Genomic DNA, 15,363 nt, shown 5'->3' with positions numbered 1-15,363 from the left:
GTAGCACAGGTACTGTAATACACCTGTTACACAACAGACCTCTGTAGATTTATTAGTAGGCTACCGGCAAAAACAGGGAAGGCAAAATAAACAAGGTTTGTTCGATATGTATTTATAATTTATCAGAAATCTACCAACATAATACGTCACGGACAAGTAGAGCTCGTTTCCTCGACCATCATCTAATTTCTCTAAATATACCCGACAGTCGCCCAACTACTGTCATATTCAGTTTTCAGCAGCTGTGCCGAAGCATAAAATATTGATTCATCTTGTCCACCTCATCTTTTATATTTGTTTTCTCCCCTCACTGTCGTCGCGTCCTCTCTGTAGACAGGTTGGGTCGTACCAAATGCGAAAGCACGCCGTGAATGACTCAAGGTCGCATGAAAAATGAACGAGTTACCTGTGGATGCCGCAGTACCAGAACATGGAAACGACTCAAATGAGTGTTTTTCTCGTGACCCTTTCAAGACCCAGCGTCAGATGAGAACAGAGCTCGACAAACTTATTTTGATGTTCGAATCTTTCTTTTATTGTTCAAAAATGTCAAAGCAAATTATTACACAGCAAACGTGTGCTGAGGGCAGTGGTGTCCGATCAAACCAAATCAAAGAAGGGGAAAGTTTGAATTTATGGCAGTTCAGAAGGGTGGCACAACTTCAATTCCAATTTTTTTTTTTTTTCGGTTTTCCTTTCAAGTTTATTTTTTTTGGTGGCATGTGGCTTCCATTTTTTTTTTTATTATTATTGTTCCAAGTTTTCATACAGTAAAGGACTCAAAGCTTAATAGTGGGTGTTTGGTTGAACAACAACAGCAGCAAAACATATTGTGGACGCGAACCAGAGAGTGCTAGAGAATGGAAAAGCACCGAACATCAGAGGAGGAATGTGTAGAAGGTATAAAAGCGTGTCTGGTCTTAAAAACTAGTAGTAGTTTCAGGAACTTTTGTCATCGTTAGATCATCGGATGGTGGACTATGTTGGCGGAGTCTTCACGTTTGGCGATGGGGGTCTTCAGTGTTTTTTCTTGCTGGACTTCTCGATCGTGGTCTCCACCACCATGGACGTCTCCTCGTAACCTTTCATCTTGCGTCCCTTGGAGAACTTCTCCACCGACTCCACCACTTCCACCTTCTCGTAGCTCAGCGGGAGTGTGGAGAAGCTGCTGGAGCTGGTGCTGGTGCTGGAGCTGGTGCTGGAGCTGGTGCTGGAGCTGGAACTGGAGCTGGTGCCGGAATTGTGAGGTTCTGGCCTTGGTGTGGGCCCACTCGGGCCATCATCAACCCTCTTAGAACCAGAGCTTGGGCCAGAGGGTGGAGGGATTGGGTTTGGATCTTCAGAATGACGGTGAGGCTCTGTGCTCTTGTGCTTAGCTTTACCTCCATTGTCTTTACCTCTTCCACCGTAGTTGTCCTCCTTCCCTCCCGAGTTCGAGGGGGCGGTGGGACTCACAGGCCTCGGGTCCACCGTGGGCTGAGGAGGTGGAGGAGAGGGAGTGCTGCCTCCGTAAATGTCGTCAGGAGACATCATTCCATCGCTGATGGTGACGTAGACGTGACCGCCCGATGGTGAGGACGTGTAGAAGCACGGATCTGGGTAGCTGCCGTCACCGGTAACGAGGACGTAGCGACCTTTGGTGTAGAAGTCGGCGATCGGCTCGGGCTTCTTGTACATCCTCATTCTGTCTCTGACGATGTTGCAAAGAGTGTCAAAGGCCTTGCTGATCTGAGCTCCGTCTGGGACGTCCTGTGGGGACACTCCAGCATTCACGGGCCTCTGCTCCTGTCTCTTCACCTTCTCCTCGGCCAGGGTTCCCTCCCCTTCCTCTTCTGGAGCCTCTCCGGAAGCTCCTTCGCTCCTTGCGCCACTGTCACACATCACATCCTTTGGACTCAGCTCTTTCTTCTTCTGGACCTTCTTGGCCTGGATCTTCTGGCGAGGCTTGATGCTGGTGATGTCATGGATAGCCTGGGTGAAATCTGAACACAAACAAAGGCCGTCGGTTAAAGCTGTAGTGCTAAATTTGAACAATTGCAAGCATGTTCCTCCCATGTGTGCATGGGTTCTCTGGGTTCTTTGGTTTCCTCTCACAGTACAGAAAGATTCAGATTTGGGGATCAGGCAAATTTGAGATCCTAATGGAACCCTGGGGTTAACCCTAAACCCAGGGGTGTCAAACATATGGATCCGGCCCGCCAGTGGCTCCAGTCCGGCCCAGTGGGTCGGTACTAGCAAGTATTTGCATAAAATCAAACGGTACCCGGAATCGGTACTTGACTGATCCTTGTAACATTAACCGAGTGGAAGCGTAGGCGATTTCCTAAGCTGACTTGAACGCAGCACTGCTCGCAAAGAGCGCGATGACGTAGTTCGTTAACGTCACCGTCATTCATTGGCTGCGACGTTCGAGCGTCATGACGTCAATGTGCTGCGTTTGCCGGCAGTTAGCTCCGGTGTGGCTAACAACAGCGCTAAGCAGTTTCGGTTCGTCTAGCGTTCTCTGTGCGTTGCTGTTATTTTATCGGCATTGTTGTCCGGTCCAACATAGTTATACGAACTGTTGGCGTGTTTCCGGGCACATGGACGCTTTTGAGCATTTCATATTTATTTTATAATTTTATAATTCTTCTTCTTTGCAGTAATTAATACAAAGAAAAAAGTGGACTTATTATAACTTCGATGTCATTTTGCGATGAGTTTACTGGTCCGGCCCCCTTGAGGTCGGATTAAGCTGGATGTGGCCCCCAGACCAAAATGAGTTAGACACCCCTGCCCTTACCCCAACCCTAACCCTAATTTAACCCATTCTGTACCAAACCAAACCGTTCCACTTGGTTGAAACAGAGCTATATGCTCCCTCAGTCAGGTCTGGTAGTATTGCTTCACGGGGGCCCATTTTCAAATGGGGGTACACGTCAAACAAATGACGTTCCATTGTTTCTGTTCAATATCATCATCATCATCATCACCGACATATTCACTAAAAGTTAATACACACACAGTAAGAGCTTCATATTTAAGCGCTAAACTTTTTGGTCACGCCAAACCAAAAGAAAAGACGCCTCGAATCACGCGGCGCGTCATTAACTTTGCGAGACACTTTCTGTGTCTCTGACAATAGCGGCTGATTGTCTTTGCTCTCGGTCGTTACTCTCAATAGAAAGCAGCTGTGACAACGCTCGCGGTGTGTTCTCTTACCTCTCCCCCGGCTCGGTGCCGCCGGTGTGCGAGTGTGGCGGTAATTAGTGGTGAACAGGGTAATGGGAGTGCCAATTATCGCTGAATTCAACCTGCAAGGAATGAGAGTAGTGAAATGTCACCAGTGCATTCTTTATGTGCCGAGCAGCTTTGCTATGCAGAGATAGAATCTGGTATTAAAAAAAAAATTAAAAAAAATGGATTATTCACATTTGTTTAGACAAGGAGACAACAAGCGAATCTGGACAACACAAACAAAAGTCAAATCTGATTTAAAAAAAAAAAGGAAAATCTTTCTCTGTGTTGTTTGTGCAGTGAATGGAAACATTTGCTGTAACACAGTGCCACCTGCTGGCTGCCTCTGCACACTACATTGACTGAGGTAATGCAACATTATTTTCTTCGGTAAATAACAAAATATACAAGAAATCGCTTCACTGATGGTAAACTAATCTGCATTTTATGTTCATTAGTGTATATTTTGAATAAAATGAATGTGCAAAGTAAACATATATACATGATACAGGTCAGATACACTTTTGAATGGAAAAATAAACCAAAGTTTAGTAAAGACGTGAGGACACATCATTATTATCATTTCACAGGCTTTAACTGTTATAATTCTGAATAAAATACAGTATTTATGTTTCTGTATTTATGTTATCTTGGTGTTGCAATTGTTTTTTTTTACAGTGAAATACAGTATTTATAAAATGTAAATGCTGCTAAATACCTGCCATATATGGCACAAATGTTACGTTGCAGTTAAAAGCTGTCAATTTACGGCAATTTAACGCAAAATTATACAGTAACTGGCTTTAAATATACACATGGGAAATTGATGGGGAAGTAGTACAGTATCTTTACTGTGTATGTAATAATTTTACAGTATATTGGAAGCATTTACCAAGTTTTTAGGAACACAAAATATGCATAGTTAAGTAACAACAGAGCCTGATTAATCATCTGATTTCAGCATTTTTTAACATTTCTGAAGGGGTTTTTATCACCGTTGTTGAGTTTGTGCACTTGCTGACACTTTAAAGTGACTATTTGCATTAATAACACAGACATTGAGTCAAATTTGTGATGTCAAAACAGTGTAATTAAGAACTAAGATACTTGTCCTGAAAAAATTGGACATAAGTGATTTGGTTTTTGTTGGACAACATTCTATTTTAACGATTTGTTGCTCTGTTTTCTTAAATGTAGGATTTTTTTGTTGTTAAACAGCAGAGTTCCTGTTCCTTGTTCCTTTTTCTTTGGTAAATTTTAACTCGTGTGCATCTCGTTAATTTTGATTTCCTTTAGTGCTGGTTTCCCTCTCGATTGTCTGCCCCAACCTAATGTGATTCACCTGTGTTTGATTAGTTCTGCCTCCACAGTGTCTTTGTCAGTCGCTGTGTTTCAGCTCCCAGTGTTTAGGATATTCTTTGAATCTTCCTCACCTTGTTTGAATTGTTTTTAAGATAAGATAAGATAGTCCTTTATTAGTTCCGCAGTGGGAAAATTTCCAGTGTAGGGTTTTGACTTTTTGTTTTGTTTTAATATAGACTTTTTCCATTTGTTGCAACCTGAATTTTGACTGTGGGTGTCTCTTATTGCTTTGTCTCTCAGCGTCCACGTTACCTGTTGTCCTCGTTCTCGATGATCCTCTTGTATCGCTCCAGCTCGTTCTCCAGAGTCACCTGGTACGAGGCCAGGTGGCGACACTCGCACGTGAACTTCTCCAGCGACTTCTCGGCCTCCTCGATCTCCTTGCGCAGGGACTCGATCTGCTCGTTGTACGTCTGGATCTCGTCGTCGTAGCGCTCCTGCGTGCTCTTGACGGTTTGCTCAAACATGGAGGTCTGCGACGAGAGAGGCAGGGAGGATGATAACAATTACACAAAGACATGGTTAGGAATGCATGAAACCCTTTGAGGGATTAGAATTAGCATGAACAGAAACAGTGTTTTTAGCAAACACAACCTACTTTACTGATAGAAAACAATGTCTAGCAACCGCTATAATTTAAAGACATGTGAGGACACGTCATTATTATCATTTCACAGGCCTTAACTGTTATAATTCTGAATAAAATACAGTATTTATGTTTCCATAATTATGTTATGTTGGTGTCAATTGTTTTTATAGTGAAATACAGTATTCATAAAAGGTTAATGCTGCTAAATCCCTGCTACATATGGCATAAATGTTACGTTGCAGTTAAAAGCTGTCGATTTACGGCAATTTAATGCAAAATTACACAGTAACTGGCTTTAAATATACACATGGCAATTTGATGGGGGAAGTAATGCAGTATTTTTACTGTGTATGTAATATTTTTTACTGTGTATGATCCAATATTACATACAATAAAATCTAGCGGTGTTCGAGGCGCTATATTTTATTATCTTACCTGCTGAGCAGTTCATTACTTTTTGCATTAAAAATCTATGTGGAATATTATGGGGGGAAAACAAACAAACTAACCCATGCATAAACTTTTTCTAAACATGAACAATAACTGCAAATAACTTTACAAAAGTTGTAATTGATTATGATGATGTCACCTTTCATTAAATAAATAATTTCATAAAAACAACACTATATAAGTTTTTAGATATCGACCATCAACACTTACGGCAGACTCCACTTCTGACATTTGCATTGATGTAAATTTTAAGAAAAACCAAGATTCATTTACATGGATTCGCTGTGAAACTTCTTGTTGTCATAGCAACCCATGACTGAACCCACCTCGGTCTGTAGGCGTTGCTTCTGAGCCTGCAGCTGACAGAGGGCGCTCTTGTACTCCTCCAGCTGTTTCTGCAGCTCGGGCACTTTCCTCTGAGCCAACAGCTTCTCCTGCTCCTGACAAAACAGTGTGTAACATTTAGGAGAAAGTGAATATTCTAATCTATGGGTAAGTTTATATCAAGTCATTTTTTTCTCTGTCCACATATGCACAACATTCCCTTGTTCCCTCACTTTCCAGTCCAGATGATGGCACTCTTTCTGAGGCGCACCCTAACCCACAATATATATATATATATATATGTACAACTGAGAGCTCCAAGAATTCAAAGAAACACAAATGAGAACCAATTTCCTGGTGAGGAACCGTCGCCACCGGACTGGAATGGGAAAATCAAAAAAACAGTGGGCTTGTGCTTTTATGTGACGTCCACATGTCCACGGGGGTCCACGATGGCAATGGTGTGATTTAAATTTCATCATCCATTTCATCAGCACATGCTCCTTGTAAACGTCACACCTTCTTGACCAGTTGGTGGCGCTTTTGTTTTCGTTCAAAAAAGACAATAAAGAAGACGCAGACCGTGGAAACTTGCTTAAAGTCATACGAGGACGTCCACGGTCAACCACACGTGTACACTTCAGTGCTCAAAGAATACAAGGAAACTCAAATTACCCTAAATGTAAAAATCCTGGTGAGAATTGTTTGCTAGTAAAATGGAACACTGGGTATGTACAGTGTGTTTTTACACGGTACGTGAAAAGTTACGGCCCAAAACCTGCACGTATAATCTCTATAAAATACTTGGTTACCATTAACAGGTGATAACGATCACGTACTACGTAAAAGTATCCGTGTTTGTACAGTGGCAGCCATCTTGGAATCCTGAGAATCCAGAGTTTACGACAGCAAATGGAACGCACCGTTACAATACTTGAAGAATACAAGGAAACACAAATAGTCCTTAATGTAAAAATCCTGGTGAGAATTGTTTGCTCGTGAAATGGAACACTGGGCATGTACAGTACGCATTTATGCAAATGGTGTTTTAACGCGGTACGTGAAAAGTTATGAACCAAACCTGAGTCTTTAATCTCTATAAAACACTCAGAAAGTTCTCAGAGAGCGTGTGCTAGCAAGAGCTAGCAAGAGAGAGCCATTGTTAGCATTACTAGTTGATAACGATCACGCACTACGTGTTGTTTTTTGCACCAAAACACGGATAAAAAAACAAAATGGTACTATGCGTACTAATGATCTACAAGTATATTGGAACACTGGGCGAGAACAGTACGTATTTATGGAAATGTAAAGTGTTTTTACGCAGTACGTGAAAAGTTATGACCCAAACCTGAGTCTATAATCTCTATAAAACACTCAGAAAGTTCTCAGAGAGAGTGTGCTAGCAAGAGCCAGCCATTGTTAGCATTACCAGTTGATAACTATCACGCATTAAATGTTTTTTTTGCGCCAAAACACAGATAAAAAAACTAACGAGTACTATGCGTACGACTGATTTACTAGTAAAATGGAACACTGGGCATGTACAGTACACGTTTATGGAAATGATAAGTGTTTTTACGCGGTATGTGAAAAGTTATGAACTAAACCTGAGTCTATGATCTCTATAAAACACTCAGAAAGTTCTCAGATAGAGTGTTCCAGCAAGAGCTAGCAAGAGCGAGCCATTGTTAGCATTACCAGTTGATAACGATCACGCACTACATGCTGTTTTTTGCGCCAAAACACAAATAAAAAAATGAAAGAGTACTATGCGTACGAGTGATTTACGTGTCAAATGTAACACTGGACATGTACAGTACGCATTTATGGAAATGGTTAAGTGTTTTAACGCGGTACGTGAAAAGTTATGAACTAAACCTGAATCTATAATCTCTATAAAACACTCAGAAAGTTCTCAGAGAGCGTGTGCTAGCAAGAGCGAGCCATTGTTAGCATTACCAGTTGATAACGATCACGCACTACGTGTTGTTTTTTGCACCAAAACACGAATAAAACACGAAAGAGTTCTATGCGTACGACTGATTAACTGTGAAACTAATAGGACAGAAGTGCAATTAACAGTAAAAGTCGTTGCGTTTGTACAGTGGCAGCCATCTTGGAATCCTGAGAATCCAGAGTTTATGACAGCAAATGGAAATCCACCATTACAGCAGCCTGAACTGACAGATACGTTTTTTTTCCTGTTTGTGAAGACTGCCATAGTTGCCTGACATGTTTGGGGGGAAAAGGACAAGCTTCCGTCTGCAAACGTCAAACATAATATGTTGTCTTTTCGTCTTGGAGACGAGCAAAAATCACCCGTCTCTGTGACATGTTAACGACTTTCTCCTCCTTTTACTTGACTTGAGCTCGTGTCGTCGATCCACATGTGCTGTCGGTGTAATTGCGTGTCGGTGTAATTGCGTGTCGGTGTGATGCAGGGAGGCACAGAGGCGACCGAGTGGAATCAAGAGAGTTGGTAACCTCATCAACCTCGGACACGTAGCCAGAGCTGACACACACATCACATTTCAGCAACCGTCGTCTTACCCCGGGGGCGACCACTGTCACACACACACAACACACACACACACAAACAGACCCACACACACACACACACACACACGTTTGCACAGCTATTCTTAGGAATAGGAAGCTAAGGACTTCCATTAATTGGACAGCCTAAACAAAGCCTAACTCTAACCTCAACCGTAACCACAATTCAAATCTTAGCCTTAAACTTAACCAGTTCCTCAGAAATGAGGTTCTGCATCATTAGGACCAGGTTTTGGGGCCAATTCCAATTCCTATCTTAACCCTCAAGCTCAACCCTTAATCTTAACTGGCCCTCAAAACCAAGTGTTGAGGGTTATTTTGTCACTTAGAAATGGGACACCCCTTAAATGCAGACACGTCTTCAGACTGTAGGGGGCAGAATAACGCGAAAGCTGGGTCCAGTCCGTCACATTTACGTCGGGATTATTTATTACGATCCGTTTGTCGGTCAAGTTATTAGGTTGTCAGTTAGTTATAAGATGATACTCATACAAATACCACAACCACGGACATATTCAGCTGACAGTTACCACACACCACGACTTATTGAAAAGTAAACCATAGCAACCCGCCGGCTATTGACAAAAGATTGTAAAATAAAAATAAATGTTACGCAACAATGACGTCAGTAATCCATAATATGGGCCTAAACTAAGATAATACAATGGTTTTCATCATTTTTATATCTCTATTAACAAAGAAAATACTTAATTTGTAGCGTACTCGTTTCGCTGCTTTCGGCGCCATCTTTGTTATGTGAAAACACGCAATGCATTCTGGGTAGCCCTTGCTCCCAAGGGTGGTCTTGGAAAATCTAAATATTGAGGGCGATACAGCCCTTAAACTTGACCCTCAACTTAATTAAATTAATTAATTAATTAATTAATTAAACAAAAGGTAACACATACAAGTTTACATACACACAGACAGACAGAGAGGCAGCATTAATGACCTCACCTCGCCGATGCCCAGTGACACATTGGGACCAAGAGGAAGCGTCTGGTTGATTTGCTGCAAAATGTTGATGTAGGTCTGGATCTCGGCGAGGTTCTGTGGGCGGTGGAAGATCAGAAAATCAGAGAAAAGACACGAGAATGTTTTTCTACGAAGCACTTTTTGTACAACAACATCACAGAGGCGGAATCCAAAGAAATCAATTATCTCTATTAACTCAAGTGGTTTAAAAATAGACTGTGAATGGAAGGTAAAAAAAAAAAAAAAAGCTGAAAGGGGAACAGAAAGTGTTCAAAGAGTAAAAATAATTGACCATAATTTGGTTTTTAAAAGGTACAAGAGAAGTAAACACGAGTATATAAATAAGTTAAAATACAGGCGCGAAATAGATATAATGAGAACAAAGTATGCAAGAGATGAAAGGGGTCAATTATCTGGACTCTGTGCTCTTACTTAGCCAATAAAATGGATTCAGATTTGGGTTTTGTCTGTAAAATACATCATGTAATGCAGTAGTAATGCATGAATGAATACATTAAAGCGGACCTAGACCGGAAGTTCCTATTAACGCTGTTTTTTTAGTGTGTATCTGTATCATTACCTTGTTTACGAAGCCCTGAAGGTTCAAAACAAACAGTTCAGCCATTGCTGAGAACGCTGTGTTATTATTATTGTAATCTCGGGCTCAGCGAGATCTCTGAAAAAACCCGGTCCGGTTACATAAACACCGGTTCTCCTGAACAGCAGATCCTCCTGCTCCGGACACTTGTCCGGGCACATCCGGTTGCGTACATTGAACCGCAGAAGAAGAATAACGTCCGTTGTGGAGGTGTTTCACGAGCGACAGTGTCTTCTGACTCTGGGTCAAAGGTCATCAAAGGGACTAAGGCGGGGAGTCGTGAAGAAGCTATTTTTAAACATTGTTAAAACAATGTTTTGCTAATGAGTCGCAGTGCATCCACCTTTCCAGAGGGGGGAGCTGCGCTTCTGAGAGAGCGGGTGTGCTGAATATGTCACTTCCGGGTATTGGCCAATCACAAGACAGCTGGGAAGCCTCTACGCTGGCTGGCCAATCACAACACACTCTGTCTTCTGGGTGTGAGATTTATGTCTGAAATATCGCAGCTGAGGAACAGCGTCAGAAAAGAGAGATTTCTATCGGCTCGTTTACAGCAACTAGGAGGTTTTTGACCATAAAAACAAGTTAATGTATGTAAGTAGACCTCCATAACTCACATATATGTGCAACAGGACCACTCTATGTGAGCTTTAAAAAGGACAGTTTTGATGAAAGACTAAAATCCTGGGGCAATGACCAAAAAATAACAACAAAAAAAGTGACTTTTCTTTGGTTTAGATTCAAAAAAAGGAAATACAATCTCTCACTTCTTCTTCTTCTTCTTCTTCTTCTTCAATACACGTCTCACAGAGGATGAAGGGCTTTCATTTATCTGATGTGTAACAAGAAAGGGGCGCTGGACATTTCTTTAAAAGCAAAGATGTTTTTTTTTTTTTTGATTTGAATATTTTTCTGTGAGCGCAGCCTCAGACTGTGTAATAAAAGAGTGCTTTGCAGAGGGATATTTTCATATCTCCAGAGAACGAGGACCCAATATTCAGCAGCAGCAGTCCTGTGATAGGCTATCTCAATATTACAGCATCACAGATTCATTCGTCGTGAAGGGTTTTCTTTCGTGAATGAATTTGTTGCTCAAGCCCCAAGTTGTGTTTGTAATAAAATATCCTTCAGCATTAATCTGTTCTTATTCAAGCCAAACTTCTCTTCGTTTTTTTTTATTTCCTTGACTTTCTGCACTTATTTCGTCCAATGTCTGTTCTTTATTTTTACCCAATTATATCTACATCTGTGTCGTGACTGTGCGCCGTAATTACGTTAATTCGTTTCAATCGCTTCAGATTAAGGCCACTGACCTTCTTGTGTCTCTCTCTGGTGGAGCTGAGGTCATCCTGCAGGAACTGCAACTCAATCTGGTTCTCCAGGTTATTCAGCAGAGCGCCGTCGGCCTCCTGAGATAGAAAGAGATGAGATTCGATGAGATTAGATGAGATTAGATGAGATTAGATGAGACAAGATCATGAAAAAGTTAAGATAAGATAACACAAAATGAGATAAGCTAAGAAAAGATGATCTTAAATTGAACGAGATGAGCTATGATGAGATAACACAAAATGGGATATTTGAGATGAGATTAAAAATAAATGAGATTAGATGAGATTAAATGAGTTGAGATAAAATATAATGAGATAAAATAAGAAAAGATGATCTAAAATCGGATGAGATGAGATTAAATGAGATGAGATAAAACAGAAAGAGATAAGATCATATGATCTTAAATTGGATGAGATGAGATTAGATGAGATTAGATGCGACAAGATAGTGAAAAAGTTAAGATAAGATAACACACAATGAGATAAGCTAAGAAAAGATGATGCTAAATTGGATGAGATGAGCTATGATGTTATAACATGATATGAGATTAAACGGGATTATATGGATTGAGATAAAGGCACAGATTAGACATAGATAGATTAGATTAGACATGATAAAAAGAGATCAGATGAATTGGATGAGATGAGCTATGATGAGAAAACAAAATGGGATATATGAGATGAGATTAAAAAAAAATGAGATTAGATGAGATTAAATGAGTTGAGATAATCTTAAATTGGATGACATGAACTATGATGTAATAATATATGAGATAACATGGGATGATATGAATTTCGATAAAACGAGATTAGATTATACATGATAATAAGAGATTAAATGAGATGTGATGAGATCAGATGAGATAAAATAAGATGATCTTAGATGGGATGAGATGAGCTACGATGACACAACGTAAAACGGGATAATATGAGATGAGATTAAAAAAACCTAGATTAGATGAGATTGAACGAGATGCGTTATGATGAAATAACATCACATGAGATAATATAAAATGAAAAGATGAGATGGTGCTATGATGAGATAAAATGAGATTAGATGAGACAAAATAATGAAACGTAAAATGAAAAGATTATCTTTGACTGGATGAGATGAGGCAAAAAGAGATTAAATGATATGAAATAAAATGAGATGATATGAGATGAGAAAGGATGAGGTTAGAAAACAACGAGATTATTAAATGAGATGAGAATATAACATAGTACAGCACAGTTTTTCCCAGGATGCAATTCATTATATTGTTGTTCAAGAAAACAAATGTGACGTGACTGCGTTCCGTACCTTGTTCAAATGTTCCAGTGTTCCACGTAACTGTTCTTGATAATCACATTCATTTCTGTATCTGGAACGTAGAACATGTCGATGAGAACAACAACAGACACAAAAGCTCACAGGAAACAAACAAACAAACAAACAAACACGGTGCTTCATAATGAACACAAATGACCTCGCTTGGTTTCTTTTCAATCTTTTGTTGAGACTCACAGTGAAACTGCACAGATGATTGTCTAAATGACTGTGTGGAACAATTACTGTAGAGTCGCAGTTAAATACAATATTTATACATAGAAAAATGCTGCTGTACAACAGTAAATTAAGGTATAACTGTGTAGTTACAGTAGTCAGTTTATAGTAATTATAATAATGACATCTAAAATGTTAAAATACAGTAATTTACTGTGAATGTACAATGTGCAATATTACATAAAAGTATTCGGGCCATAATGTAAAAAAAAAAAGAAGCAAGAATTCTGGCTTTTTTTTAATCTGATTTTCAGACTTTCAGAATTCTAATATCACTATTCTGACTTCTTAGAATTCTGGCTTTAATCGCAGAAATCTCAGAATTCTAATCTCACAATTCTGACTTTTACCTCTGAATTCTGACTTTAATCTCAGAATTCTAATCTTACTATTCTGATTTTCTCAGAATTCGGACCTTAATCTCAGAATTCGGACTTTAATCTCAAAATTCGGACTTTTTCGTAGAATTCATTATTATAGTTTTTTTTTTTTTTTAACTTTATTTCAAAAAGTATTTTTTTCCATGTGGCATTAATACTCTATATCTGTATAACGGGACTTAATAATGCTGGCATTTTAGTCAAAATTCAGTCAAATAAATGTTCATGTATATCGCCAAATCGCCAAACGTACATTATCTGAAACATAGTAACACAGTTAGGCAGAAACCTTACAATATTATAGCGAGAAGAGAGAAACCCAACAGTTCAACACTAAACAACCACCATCTTCAATTTTGAATCATTTCCTAATTCCATAATAATGTTTTTTTTACAGTTTGAGGTTTGACTGCCACCACTGTCCACTCCAGCTCTTACCTGTTGGTGAACTCGTCCATCATGCGGCAGGCGTCCCTCAGCTCCCGCTCCAGCTTGGCGTAATCGGACGTCAGCTCTCTGATTCGCTGCCTGTTGAACTCGACCTGCTCGGCGAGGGCCTCCTCCGGCCCGCCGGCCTCTTCCATGCGCTGCAGCGTCTCCAGCTGCCTGCGCAGGACGGCGTTGCGCTGCTCCAGGACCCTCGCTCGGTTGATGTAGCGGGCGAAGCGGCCGTTGAGCTCCTGGAGACTCTCCCAGCCCGGCGTGGCCGAGGTCTCGGGCCCCCGGGGCTCCTCTTCGAACACATCCGAGCGCTCGTACTTCTCCTTGCGCACCTCGCGCAGGTAGCTGGTCTTGAACATGGCGCTGTTGTTCTCGGAGTGCTTTCTTTCTTAGGTCTCCTTTATTGCGTGAAAACTCGGGTGCTCACCCTCGGCTGTCTCATGCTCGACTGAACGCCGCAAAGCACCGACCGCCAGCGAAATAGCCCCTAAAACCCGGCCCCCGGGGCTGTGGCCGCTTCGTGTGCTACAAGCCTGGGGTTTTCCAGAGGCCATTGTTGCCTTTGTTGGGCAGGGATTAGAAAAGCCGAGGCTGATGATGACAAAGCAGAACCGCAAACACAAACAAGTGACGAGAAATCACTGGGTCGTCAGCTGGCACCGTCATTGTTATTCTACGTCAGCTGCTTTTGCAGATCCTCGTTTGATATGGACGATCGGTCGCTGAATATTTACGACCTGCTCTCTCCCAGAGAAACACTATAAAAAACTCTTTGACTTTATGCTTTAAAGGTACAATGTGTAGTATTTATGGGTTTATATAACCCAAAATCCACTATTTTATACATATTATGTGCTCCTGCATTGTCTAGTCGCTGTATAATAGTTTTTGTTTCATTTTCGTAGTGTTTCAAAAAGTCATGTAAAACACCGGGCCGCGGTCGCATAGCCACTGTTAGCAGCGAGACGCCATGTTTCTACCGGAGCCTGTAAGGACAAACGCGAGAGAACAAATCAAGCGTCTCTTTACTTGTAGCAGGAAGTCCCGCCTCCTCTCTCTCCGCTTCGTCTGCTACGGCCGCGGTAGCTCCGCCCTCTCCCTCACCTCACGAACCTCATCTGCTGACACGGAGAAAGACGACGAGGACGACATTTGACCGGCTGCGGATACCGTAGCGCTCAGGGAAGGGAGGGGGTGAGCAGAGCAGCAGGTCTTTGTTGTAAATTTCAGCCTCTCCTTTAGATGGCACTATAAACTACTTATTTCCCCTTTAAACCCCCGGGAAATGTTTGATTTTCTGCGCTCCGTACGAGGAAATAAGTGCTCGATTTTTTAACATTTTCTGTGAAATTGGCTCAGTGTCAGTCGGAAATCCCTACGATAACGTCGTTTATCTTCCCGTACAATGGTGTAAAATGAAAAACATGCCGTGCGTTTTCTTTTGTCTCTTAAAAAGTGTGTGAAATATAAATTAGCTTCTTCTCGGCGGTGTTTCACGACACTTTGCGTCCTCCGCGTGGGAATTGGTGTAGAGACGAGGGAAGCGTCTGCTACGCCGTTGTTATTTGGACGGCCTTCTTTCTCTGTGTGCTTTG

General features: G+C 41.1%; 1 protein-coding gene across 1 annotated transcript; it reads right to left on the bottom strand.

Moving 5' to 3' along the window:
• Positions 1-1,017: 1,017 nt before the first annotated feature.
• On the bottom strand, positions 1,018-14,127 carry bfsp1 (beaded filament structural protein 1; the record flags this gene model as incomplete). Its single annotated transcript, XM_083897181.1, has 8 exons — positions 1,018-1,982; positions 3,202-3,293; positions 4,831-5,051; positions 5,944-6,057; positions 9,458-9,550; positions 11,387-11,482; positions 12,705-12,765; positions 13,766-14,127. 8 exons carry the CDS (start codon positions 14,125-14,127, stop codon positions 1,018-1,020), a joined length of 2,004 nt encoding a protein of 667 aa, XP_083753307.1.
• Between the last annotated feature and the right edge of the window lie 1,236 nt (positions 14,128-15,363).

Source organism: Microchirus variegatus, assembly GCF_963457635.1.
Source record: "Microchirus variegatus genome assembly, chromosome: 11".
NCBI classification, from domain to species: Eukaryota; Metazoa; Chordata; class Actinopteri; order Pleuronectiformes; family Soleidae; genus Microchirus; species Microchirus variegatus.
This window is presented reverse-complemented; position numbering and strand designations above follow the sequence as displayed.